Source organism: Oryx dammah, unplaced genomic scaffold, assembly GCF_014754425.2.
Source record: "Oryx dammah isolate SB20612 unplaced genomic scaffold, SCBI_Odam_1.1 HiC_scaffold_9, whole genome shotgun sequence".
In the NCBI taxonomy this organism is placed as follows: Eukaryota; Metazoa; Chordata; class Mammalia; order Artiodactyla; family Bovidae; genus Oryx; species Oryx dammah.
In genome coordinates this window covers 49,307,106-49,320,271 of record NW_024070193.1, presented here as the reverse complement: position 1 = coordinate 49,320,271, position 13,166 = coordinate 49,307,106, and the positions used below count along the sequence as shown (strand labels likewise).

At 45.8% G+C, this 13,166-nt stretch overlaps 1 protein-coding gene across 1 annotated transcript in view; it reads left to right on the top strand.

Moving 5' to 3' along the window:
* Window positions 1-13,166, top strand: part of ITGA9 (integrin subunit alpha 9) — a 367,824-nt gene that overhangs the window by 40,127 nt on the left and 314,531 nt on the right. The window contains exon 5 of the mRNA XM_040246228.1: window positions 10,809-10,876. Within this exon, the coding sequence (XP_040102162.1) occupies window positions 10,809-10,876 (68 nt within the window). The remainder of the gene's footprint in view (window positions 1-10,808; window positions 10,877-13,166) is intronic.

Below are 13,166 nucleotides of genomic sequence, written 5' to 3'. Positions count from 1 at the left end.
CTCTGATGCTGGGAGGGATTGGGGGCAGGAGGAGAAGGGGACGACAGAGGATGAGATGGCTCGATGGCATCACTGACTCGATGGACGCGAGTCTGTGTGAACTCCGGGAGTTGGTGATGGACAGGGAGGCCTGGCATGCTGCGATTCATGGGGTCGCAAAGAGTCGTACACCACTGAGTGACTGAACTGAACTGAACTGAATGGGACCAGATTCCATGATCTTAGTTTTCTGAATGTTGAGTTTTAAGCCAACTTTTTCACTCTCCTCATTCAATTTCATCAAGAGACTCTTTAGTTCTTCTTCGCTTTCTGCCATAAGGGTGGTATCATCTGCATATCTGAGGTTATTGATATTTCTCCTGGCAATCTTGATTCCAGTTTTGCTTCTTCCAGCCCAGCGTTTCTCATGATGTACTCTATATGTAAGTTAAATAAGCAGGGTGACAATATACAGACTTGACATACTCCTTTTCCTCTTTGGAACCAGTCTGTTGTCCCATGTCCGGTTCTAACTGTTGCTTCTTGACCCGAATACATATTTCTCAAGAGGCAGGTCAGGTGATCTGTTATTCCCATTACTTTAAGAATTTTCCAAAGTTTGTTGTGATCCACACAGTCAAAGGCTTTAGTATAGTCAATAAAGTAGAAATAGATGTTATTCTGGAACTCTCTTGCTTTTTCCATGATCCAGTGGATATTGGCAATTTGATCTCTGGTTCCTCTGCCTTTTCTAAATCCAGCTTGAACATCTGGAATTTCACAGTTCACGTACTATTGAAGCCTGGCTTGGAGAATTTTGAGCATTCCTTTGCTAGTGTGTGAGATAAGTGCAATTGTGCAGTGGTTTGAGCATTCTTTTGCATTGCCTTTCTTTGGGATTTGAATGAAAAGTGACCTTTTCCAGTCCTATGGCCACTGCTGAGTTTTCTAGATTCGCTGACATATTGAGTGTAGTACTTTTCACAGCATCATCTTTCAGGATTTGAAATAGCTCAGCTGAAATTCCATTAACTCCACTAGCTTTTTTTGTAGTGATGCTTTCTAAGGCCCACTTGACTTCACATTCCAGGATATCTGACTCTAGGTGAGTGATCACACCATCATGATTATCTGGGTCGTGAAGATCTTTTTTGTGTAATTCTTCTGTGTATTCTTGCCACCTTTTCTTAATATCTTCTGCTTCTGTTAGGTTCGTACCAGTTCTGTCCTTTGTTGTGCTCATCTTTGCATGAAATGTTCCCTTGGTATCTCTAATTTTCTTGAAGAGATCTCTAGTCTTTCCCATTCTATTGTTTTCCTCTATTTCTTTGCATTAATCATTGAGGAAGGCTTTCTTATCTCTCCTTGCTATTCTTTGAAACTCTGCATTTAGATGGATATATCTTTCCTTTTCTCCTTTGCCTTTCGCTTCTCTTCTTTTCATAGCTATTTATAAGGCCTCCCCAGACAATCATTTTGCCTTTTTGCATTTCTTTTTCTTGGTCTTGATTACTGCTTCCTAGAATATCATGAATCTCTGTCCATAGTTTTTCAGGCACCCTGTCTATCAGATCTAATGCCTTGAATCTATGTGTCACTTTCACTGTATAATCGTAAGGGATTTGCTTTAGGTCATACCTGGATGTCCTAATGGTTTTCCCTACTTTTGTCAATTTATGTTTGAATTTGGCAATAAGGAGTTCCTGATCTGAGCCACAGTCACCTCCTGGTCTTGTTTTTGCTGACTGTATAGAGCATCTCCATCTTTGGCAGCAAAGAATAAAATCAACCTGATTTCGGTGTTGACCGTCTGGTGATGTCTTAGTCGTGCCCAGCTCTCTGCGACCCTATGGACTGTATAGGTCCTGCTAGGCTTCTCTGTGTGTATGTAGCCTGCTAGGCTTCTCTGACCATGGCATTTTCAGGCAAGAATACTGGGGTGGGTTGTATTTTTGTCCTCCAGGGGATCTTCCCCACCCAGGAATCAAACCTGTGTCTCCTCCATCTCCTTCATTGCAGGTGGATTCTTTACCCACTGAGCCGTTGGGAAGCCCCATTTCTGTTTTGTATATAAGTTCATTTGTATAATCAAATTGTTTTATTATCATTTGGTTAGTATTCACTCAGAAATTGAGCAAAAATTTAGACATGAAGAGTGGAAAGCAGTTTTTTCAATCTGGTATTTTATTTCATGGCTAAGCTAAGAAACTATGGAAAGATAGCTTTTAAATTGATGTGTTAAAAAGACTGACAGAATGTGGTCCACTGGAGAAGGGAATGGCAAACCACTTCAGTATTCTTGCCTTGAGAACCCCATGAATAGTACGAAAAGGCAAAATGATAGGATACTGAAAGAGGAACTCCCCAGGTCAGTAGGTGCCTAATATGCTACTGGAGATCAGTGGAGAAATAACTCCAGGAAGAATGAAGGGATGAAGCCAAAGCAAAAACAATACCCAGCTGTGGATGTGACTGGTGAGAGAAGCAAGGTCTGATGTTGTAAAGAGCAATATTGCATAGGAACCTGGAATGTCAGGTCCATGAATCAAGGTACATTGGAAGTGGTCAAACAAGAGATGGCAAGAGTGAATGTTGCCATTCTAGGAATCAGCAAACTAAAATGGACTGGAATGGGTGAATTTAACTCGGATGACCATTATATCTACTACTGCCGGCAGGAATCCCTCAGAAGAAATGGAGTAGCCATCATGGTCAACAAAAGAGTCCAAAATGCAGTACTTGGATGCAGTCTCAAAAACAACAGAATGATCTCTGTTCATCTCCAAGGCAAACCATTCAATATCACAGTAATCCAAGTCTATGCCCCAACCAGTAATGCTGAAGAAGCTGAAGTTGAACGGTTTAATGAAGACCTACAAGACCTTTTAGAACTAACACCCAAAAAAGATGTCCTTTTCATTATAGGGGACTGGAATACAAAAGTAGGAAGTCAAGAAACTCCTGGAGTAACAGGCAAATTTGGCCTTGGAATGCAGAATGAAGCAGGGCAAAGACTAATAGAGTTTTGCCAAGAAAATGCACTGGTCATAGCAAACACCTTATTCCAACAACACAAGAGAAGACTCTACACATGGACATCACCAGATGGTCGACACTGAAGTCAGATTGATTATATTCTTTGCAGCCAAAGATGGAGAAGCTCTATACAGTCAACAAAAACAAGACCAGGAGCTGACTGTGGCTCAGATCATGAACTCCTTATTACCAAATTCAGACTCAAATTGAAGAAAGTAGGGAAAACCACTAGACCATTCAGGTATGACCTAAATCAAATCCCTTATGCTTATACAGTGGAAGTGAGAAATAGATTTAAGGGCCTAGATCTGATAGATAGAGTGCCTGATGAACTATGGAATGAGGTTCGTGACATTGTAAAGGAGACAGGGATCAAGACCATCCCCATGGAAAAGAAATGCAAAAAAGCAAAGTGGCTGTCTGGAGAGGCCTTACAAACAGCTGTGAAAAGAAGAGAGGTGAAAAGCAAAGGAGAAAAGGAAAGATATAAACATCTGAATGTAGAGTTCCAGAGAATAGGAAGAAGAGATAAGAAAGCCTTCTTCAGTGATCATTGCCAAGAAATAGAGGAAAAGAACAGAATGGGAAAGACTAGAGATCTCTTCAAGAAAATTAGAGATACCAACAGAACATTTCATGCAAAGATGGGCTCCATAAAGGACAGAAATGGTATGGACCTAACAGAAGCAGAAGATATTATGAAGAGGTGGCGAGAATACACAGAAGAACTGTACAAAAAAGATCTTCATGACCCAGATAATCATGATGGCGTGATCACTAATCTAGAGCCAGACATCCTGGAATGTGAAGTCAAGTGGGCCTTGGAAAGCATCACTACGAACAAAGCTAGTGGAGGTGATGGAATTCCAGTAGAGCTATTTCAAATCCTGAAAGATGATGCTGTCAAAGTGCTGCACTCAATGTGCCAGCAAATTTGGAAAACTCATCAGTGGCCACAGGACTGGAAAAGGTCAGTTTTCATTCCAATTCCAAAGAAAGGCAATGCCAAAGAATGCTCAAACTACCGCACAATTGCACTCATCTCACATGCTAGTAAAGTAATGCTCAAAATTCTCCAAGCCAGATTTCAGCAGTACCTGAACTGTGAACTTCCTGATGTTCAAGCTGGTTTTAGAAAAGGCAGAGGAACCAGAGATCAAATTGCCAACATCTGCTGGATCATGGAAAAAGCAAGAGAGTTCCAGAAAAACATCTATTTCTGCTTTATTGACTATGCCAGAGCCTTTGACTGTGTGGATCATAATAAACTGTGGAAAATTCTCAAAGAGATGGGATACCAGACCACTTGACCTGCCTCTTGAGAAATCTGTATGCAGGCCAGGAAGCAACAGTTAGAACTGGACATGGAACAACAGACTGGTTCCAAATAGGAAAAGGAGTACGTCAAGGCTATATATTGTCAGCCTGCTTATTTAACTTCTATGCAGAGTACATCATGAGAAACGCTGGACTGGAAGAAACACAAGCTGGAATCAAGATTGCCAGGAGAAATATCAATAATCTCAGATATGCAGATGACACCACCCTTATGGCAGAAAGTGAAGAGGAACTAAAAAGCCTCTTGATGAAAGTGAAAGTGGAGAGTGAAAAAGTTGGCCTAAAGCTCAACATTCAGAAAATGAAGATCATGGCATCCGGTCCCATCACTCCATGGGAAATAGATGAGGAAACACTGGAAACAGTGTCAGACTTTATTTTTGGGGCTCCCAAATCACTGCAGATGGTGATTGCAGCCATGAAATTAAAAGACACTTACTCCTTGGAAGAAAAGTTATGACCAATCTAGATTGTATATTCAAAAGCATAGACATTACTTTGCCGACTAAGGTCCACCTAGTCAAGGCTATGGTTTTTCCCGTGGTCATGTATGGATGTGAGAATTGGACTGTGAAGAAGGCTGAGCACTGAAGAATCGATGCTTTTGAACTGTGGTGTTGGAGAAGACTCTTGAGAGTCCCTTGGCCTGCAAGGAGATCCAACCAATCCATTCTGAAGGAGATCAGCCCTGGGAATTTCTTTGGAAGGAGTGATGCTAAAGCTGAAACTTCGGTAGTTTGGCCACCTCATGCGAAGAGTTGACTCATTGGAAAAGATTCTGATGCTGGAAGGGATTGGGGGCAGGAGGAGAAGGGGACGACAGAGGATGAGATGGCTGGATGGCATCACTGACTCGATGGGTGTGAGTCTGAGTGAACTCCGGGAGTTGGTGATGGACAGGGAGGCCTGGCGTGCTGCGATTCATGGGGTCGCAAAGAGTCGGACACGACTGAGCGACTGAACTGAACTGAAAGATGAAACCTTCTCAAATGAATAAAAGGAAGAGTTCAGTAGGAAGAATATGTGTTACACTGTATAGTACATCTTGATCCTTCAATGGATTGGTTTTATCCCACCAGTGTTTTAGGAAGAGTGCAGGAAGGGACCCCACCCAGGCTAATTCTTGAATGAATTAAATTCATTAGTGTAAGCTCCATGCATCAATTTGTGGGTTGTGCACATTTGGAAACCAGTATTTTTTCCTCTCTGAATTGCTTGCTGTTTAGACAGGGTTTAGTGAAACCAACAGCTCAACCAAGGGAAAATACTACCATTTTTAGGCTGGAGGAGCCATACATCTTAATGAATCAAAGTGTATGATGCAGGCCACGTAATTCAGACCCACCCACATCAGAAAGAGCTTTCCAGCCTGTTCCCAGCTCCTCCGAGGGATGCCTAGGCCACCATGCCTTGCTTCCCTGATTGAGTTCCCCCATGTTTACCAGTCGGTTTGTTACAGCATCTGTGCGCTGCTGTCCCGCCAAGCCCAGTTCTCTCTTGCTGCTTTGAGGTGGACACACGTTTTGTTCTACAGCAGAGAGGAAGGAAACTGCCAGTTTGTGGTGCTGTCTGCCTGTCCTGTCCTGAGGGCATTTGGAGACTGAGTGGCCCCCTGCCTTTGTGTGTGCAGGGGCAGTTCTTCCTGGGAACGCAGGAGCCTGGCGGTCCTCACCCAGCCCTCCACCCTGTGCTTCCTGGACCTGTCCATGGACAAGGGTGTGTGACCTGGCTGTGTTGTGGTGGGGCAGTCCCTTGTCTCCACACCCACCCCTTCTCATAGAGGCTCTCCTGCTTCTCAGGTGTCGACTAGCAAAAGCAAGCTTTCTAACATATAGGTATGATAGATTTCCCTACATATATATATATATTTTTTTTTTTTTTTGAAGAAAGACCTATGTTTTAGAACTGGTTTAGAGAGAAACTTCAAGCTGCCCTTTATATATACATATAAATGTATATAATATATGTAATATTTTAATGTATTATATAAACAAGATATAAAAATATTAAAATATATATTTATGTATTATATATGTTTTTTATGTATTGTGTATTTGTATATATTTATATATATTACCAGTTCAGTTCAGTTGCTCAGTCATGTCTGACTCCTTGCAACTCCATGGGCTGCAGCATGCCAGGCTTCCCTGTCCATCACCAACTCCCAGAGCTTGCTCAAACTCATGTCCATTGAGTCGGTGATGCCATCCAACCACCTCATCCTCTCTTGTCCCCTTTTCTTCCTGCCTTTAATCTTTTCCAGCATGAGGGTCCTTTCTAATGAGTCAGCTCTTCATATCAGGTGGCCAAAGTATTGGAGCTTCAGCTTTAGCATCAGCATCAGTCCTTCCAGTGAGTATTCAGGACTGATTTTCCTTTAGGATTGACTGGTTTGATTTCCTTGCTGTCCAAGGGACTCTCAGGAGTCTTCTCCAGTACCACAGTTGAAAAGCATCAATTCTTTGGCGTTCAGCTTTCTTTATGGTCCAACTCTCACATCCATACATGACTACTGGAGAAATCATAGCTTTGACTATATGGACCTTTGTCAGTAAAGTAATGTCTCTGCTTTTTATTATGCTCTCTAGGTTTGTCATAGCTTTTCTTCCAAGGAGCAAGCATCTTTTAATATCATGGCTGCAGTCACCATCTGCAGCGGTTTTGGAGCCCAAGAAAATAAAGTCTGTCACTGTTTCCATTGTTTCCGCATCTATTTGCCATGAAGTGATGGGACCGGATGTCATATCTTATTTTATATATATATATATTTATTTTTTTTCTGTTTTTCTTGCAGAAGGAATCAGGTTAAAGTAACAGTGGTATCCTTAACTCTTGGAAATAATACTCAGAAGAGTGGAACAGCTGGATCATGCTGTGGCCCAGGACTCAGTGCCTCCTGGGAAGGCCCCCATAACCCAAGGCCAGGCCCTAAGGGCCACCGCTGCACTCTGAGGTGCTAGTTTATCTGTTGTGTGGCCTTGCTCACTTTACAGATACTTCCTTAGATCACTTTTCGCTGAATCGGGATTTTTTAATATCTGGTAGGCCAGCACAATGTGGGTGTTCAATTTTTACTGAAAAGGGGCAGGCCAGGCACAGAACTTGACTTGGGGTTTGGGTGGCTGTGCTTGCACAGTGGTACCTAGTCTTAAGATGTAGTTGGTCAGGAATAACTGAAGTGTTGTGTAAAGGCTGCTCACCTCACTTCTTCACAGGAGTTTGACTTTTAGAAGAAGAGCACTTTGTTGCAAGAGTGCTGGGCGTGGCCATCCCATCTGTGTTCTCAGATCTTTGAGGATTGTCCATGGAGGTTCATGCCAAAGGGGTAGGCAGAGATTGAAGAATTGGTTCCGAGTATTCTTTCCAGTTCCTCCTGCAGCCTGAGAGGGAGATGGTATTGCCCAAGGTAGAATCAACTGACCTAGGTTTGGAAAGCCCAGAAAAATCCATGCTGTGCATCCTTGACCTGCTCCAGTCATCCCCACCATCATCCTCAGGGCTCTGGGTCAGTGATGGCACCCCCTGGAGAAGCAGGGTTCCTGGCACCCAGGACACAGCTCCTCTTCAAGCAAGGCTGGGGTGGAGGTCAGGAGAGGGCAGGGCTGGGAGGTCAGGGGGCACAGAGGTCTAAGGTGAGCAGATTGGAGAGACGAGGTGCTCAGCATCTGGAGGAATGTGCTGGGCCCTTTGCGTCTCTGCTCAGGGCCTTGTGTCGGCACAGACAACAGCGTCCACCCCTTTCCTTGGCAAAGCCTCACCTGCACACACCATACCTTGTACAGGGCTGGTATTGGAGGCACTGAGATCAGTGAAGTTGTCTTGGTGTTGAATAAACTATGTGATGAATACATTTTGAAATGGAGAGAGGGGATCACTTTACCTGCAAGGTCGCCTGGGCAGAGAAGCTTGAGGAGGGTTCTGGAAGGTTCTGGAAAGCTGTGGAATGTGAAATGTCAGATACACATCCCAGTGGAGCCTTGCTAGACTGAAGTTGTCACAATTGCCTGCTGAAGAGTGTGGTGCAGTAGGGTGGGGGCCGGGAGTATGGAAGTATAGGACTGGATCCTGTTCCAGGTTGAAGGGATTAACCAGAGTACAGACATTTCTGGACAGTCAGAACATGGCCTGTCCTCTCATCAGAAGTCTTGGGTACCAGTCAGGAGCCCCATGTGGTTGATTCCTTGCTCTAGAGCACCCCGGGGAGGCAGGTATAGACCCTGGGGTTTTAGGACCATTGGAGCCTGTGTGATGGTGCCTGCTGCCTGTGTGTCTCTGGTCCACAGACCTTGGAAGAGGCTGTCCCAGCTCAGGGAGCTGGACTGGCCTGGCCTCTGAATGATGCCAAGATACTAGCTGAGGCAAGGGTGCTGGTCAAAGGGCTTCCCCTGCTGGCCTTTGGTCTGGGGTGAGGTTGGGACCCTCCCAGATCCCAGAATGGCTGTGATCTACCTCAGGAACCCTGGGGTCTGCTCCTGGCTCAGAGCTCACCAGCGGAGTTTGGGGATGTAGAGAAAGACAAGTTTTTCTGTCTGTTTTTGGAGCCCCTGTCACAAAAGAGACCTTGAGACTGCTTTCTTTAAAGCATGAGAGATTCCCACATAATTGCTACTCATGTCCTAAATTTATGAGGCTGAACTCCTGTGTCCTGCATCGGAGTTTCCTTCAGCTCATGGGAATTTCCTTTGTATGTTCATTTGTCCAAGACTTACAATTGAGTGTTTAACCCTAGAGTCAGTGGGTGGATGTGCTTTTTGCCAGACCTTCCACATTTAACGTGACTGTTTGTTCTGGTTGGGGCATTCTGATCCTTCTTGCCATTGTGCTATTTGATATAAGATTTATTATTAATTTCTGTGATTTCTTGCCATCATACAGTTTGATGCAGGATCTGTTTATGACTTTGCATTAAGCCTTGCTCCCGGCCCTGGGCGCAAGATGTTGCTGAGAAGTTGCGTTCCATCGTCGCTGGGTTGCTTTCTATCAGGGCTGTGAGTTCTCTTTGTAAAAACAGGACAAGGCAGAAGGAACTGATTTAGCCCTCGCCTGGAAGAGGAGTAACTCCATTGACATTCCGTTGTAATTTAGCAGTTGGTTAATGGCCACTTACTGGAAAATGTTACCAGGCTCTGCGGTGAGTGTTGTTAGAAACTGAATTACTCTGTATTTCCCCTGAGCCATTCCCCCGCTTCTCTTCCAGGACACACTCTGGGCCACAGGAAGTGGCACTGTGTTGCAATCACAGCCTCATTGTTCCTTTGTATTATTTACTTTGTGTTTCAGAATGAACTGTATTGCTTTTAATGGAAGCAGAGACTTGTCAGGAGCCTGGGGAGGTGGGGAGTGACATGGGGAGGGGGGTCACTGGGTTGTTTTACTGGGTAGCTTAGACCTGAAGGTGCCCAGGGGCTGCCCTGAGTCTATGTCCAGCCAAGTCAGTTTCACAGGTAATTAATCACTTAAGCTGGACATCATTCTATTTCCATGTCTTTACCCCGTCATTATTTCAAATGACTAGTCACCTTCTGGGTTTTGTGCAACCACTCACTTTGCAAAACCTTGGATCAGTCACAGAGGTGAAAGAATGTGAATTTCCCAGTCTGCTGAACTTGGGTAGAATCTGGCTTTGCCATTTACTAGCTGTGTGACCTCGGAGGAGTCACTTAACCTCTCTGAGCCTCTGGGGCTTTCACTTGCTTACAAATGGCCCTACGAGTTCCCAGGGATGAGGGATTGATGAAATGATATGTGAGCACAGCTGATACAGTGCCCAGAACCTGCTAAACTTAAAATGCCAAGGGAAATATAAAACAGTAGCAACAGAGTTCCCGTTTGTTGGGTTGGAGTATTGGGAGTTGAGGAAATGGCGGAGGAAGAGAACTGGTTCATGTGTTTTCTTCTGGCCTGGAGAGATCTCCCCTTTCCCTTCCACACGAGGAGTTCAGAGTGATGGTGTCACTGTGTGCTGGGGCCGATCCAGCAGATTACCCTCTTCCTGCGGCGCCTGGGCTCTGAGGACGCTGGAAGGCACGTTGCCTCCAGCTGGAAGTAGTGTCTTTGGGGAAGCTTCGTTGTCTCCCAGGGGACTCCACACTGCGATGGCCACAACATTCCATTTCTGGGTCATGTTTTCAGCTCTTCCTTCCTCCTGGGGCTCCCCATCCTTTCTGGGCTGAATGAAGTAATTGTCGCCAGCCTCCCACTTAATTACGGTGGCTGCCGCTCCTCCTTTCCCACATGCAAAGGAAGTCCGTCGGGGCACTTGGCAGCCTCGCTACCTGATGGCCCCGGAGCCTGGATTTTTGAGGTCTGGTGGATTCCTGAGACTTTCCTTCTGCGCCCCAGTCTGCACGGTGTCCCTAGGCCCTGCCCACGGCCGCACGCGGGGCCGCTCTGCACACGCCTGGCACACACTGACGAGGCTGTGGTCTGCTTCCCCCCCTCCCCGCCCCCTCTAGAGTACAAGAAGAAGTACGGAGAGGAGCACGGCTCTTGCCAGGCCGGGATAGCAGGCTTCTTCACCGAGGTGGGTATCGCTGTTTGGGCCGCTCTTCTCTCATGGGTGTTCATTTCTTGGTTAATGGGGGTTTCGGGGGCCCTTTGAGATGAGTTTTCTGATCCCCCCGCGCCCCCTGGTCCCATCCTTGATCTCTGTGTGAATTCTGGTCCTCACATCCAGGGAAGGATGTTGACACTGGTGGGGGCACCTGCTGGCCGGAGGCCACGGGGCAGAGGGGGTGAGCTGGCCCATTTGGACTCCCATTCGGACGGTTTCTCTGGGACTCAGTTTGACTCTGAGACCTCTGGAGGAATTGATTCAAGGGGGTGGGAGAGAGACAACGCCCAGGTAAGTTTATGTCTTCTTGCCAGCAGGTGTGAGGCTGCGTTAAACATCCAGACATCACCTCCTAGCAATCCTTCTCCTTAGCGGAGAGACTCAGTTTTTCTGCACAGCCCCAACCATCCCCTTTCCCAGTTTCTGAAAGACCATAAATTCGAATTCTTATGATCTGTTCTGTCGGACCATGACCTTTGGCTGGTGGCCCCTGTTTAGGGACTATTTTCGCATGTGATTCTCACCCACTGTCCATTTACTGTTCATATCAGCTCCTCATTTCTCATTTTTATGGTGGTCTGCCACGGGAAAAGTTCCATGCCAGGCTCTGTAAGTGGCCTCATCATCCAGCTAGCTGCTCAGGCCAAAAAAAATGTACTTTTTACTTTACTTCTAATCATACACAGTCTTGTTGTTTTAACCTCCAGAGTACATCCTAGACGTGACAGCTTTGATCACCACTGTCATCATCCTTCAGAAGAGCCATCCATGGTCATTGCCTGGAGATACACTGGCCTGAATTTGTCTCCTTGTATCCATGCCTTTTTTTTTTTTTTTTGTAGTAAAATACATACCACAGCTTCCCAGATAACGCTAGTGGTAAAGAACCTGCCTGCCAACACAGGAGATGTTAGAGATGTGGGTTTGATCCCTGGATTGGGACGATCCTTTGGAGGAGGGCAAGGCACCCCACTCCAGTATTCTTGCCTAGAGAATCCCATGGACAGAGGAGCCTGGTGGGCTACAGTCCATGGGGTCACAAAGAGTCGGACCCAGCTGAAGAGACTTAGCACACACATGGTTCCTTTACAGACAGTGAACATTCATCTTTGGTCAGATCTAACAATCTTTTTCTTTCTGGATTCTAGACCTCTCTGTTAGGAAGGTCATCCCCATCTTAAGAGTGTGAAATGGTCATCTGTATTTTGTTATGTCACTTTTATAGATTAAAAAATATATCTTTAATCCATCTTGGATTTATGTTTGCAAATATTATATGAGGGAAATGAACATTGTTTTCCTAAGTGTGTGGTTGGTTGTTCTGATACTGGTTTGTTAAACAGTTTCTTTATCCTTCGTTGGTTTGAAATACCATCCTGCTGTAGGCCAAGGTCACCATCTTCCATCTCAGTGAGCATTTAGATGGTGCAAATTCTGTGGCTGTTATTCCTCCAATGAGATCTAGTGAGAACGCTGTAAGTTTGCAAGCAGGTGGCAGACACAGTAGTGGCCGTGCTGTAAGAAAGGCTATTTGGGCTGCTCTTGTGCCCAGGAGTCTGGAAGTGGGGGAGCCTGGAGGGAGGCCAGGTCGAAGGCTGTGATGTGGTCCTGCCACAAAATGACAGGGCAGCTTGGGGAGGGGGGTGCTTCAGGAATCAAAAGGATGACAGAAGTCAGAGAATGTGAAGGCAATGTCCGCGGGCTGGGCAAGCAGAGGACTGTGTGGTGGAGGAAGGAGGTTTTATGCCAGGGTTCTGGGGAATGGTGGTACCAGTGGAAAGGGGGCTGCCCAAGAAAGAATCCACTGGAAGAGGCAAACCGTGGGGTCTGCCTTAGACATGTGCCATGTGAGGTAATGGGATGGGATGGTCACATGAATGTTTTTAGAACGTAGCCTCAATTTCACCAATCCTAGTATGTTTCTGAGGGGACTAGATATGCTTCCCTGGTAGCTCATATGGTAAAGAATCTTCCTGCAGTGCAGGAAACCTGGGTTTGATCCCTGGATTGGGATGACCCCCTGGAGGAGGGCATGGCAACCCACTCCAGGATTCTTGCCTGGAGAATCCCACAGACAGAGGAACCTGGGGGGCTACAGTCCGTGGAGTGACAAAGGCTCCGACACAGTTGAATGACTAAGCACAGCACACAGGTGTGCTTAGCATGGGTCTGGGGTTGGGGGCTCTGGGTGTGTGTGTGTGTATGTGTGTAGAATACCTCCTTTAGACAGTGGGAGGAGAGTCAAGTCATTGCAGAAATG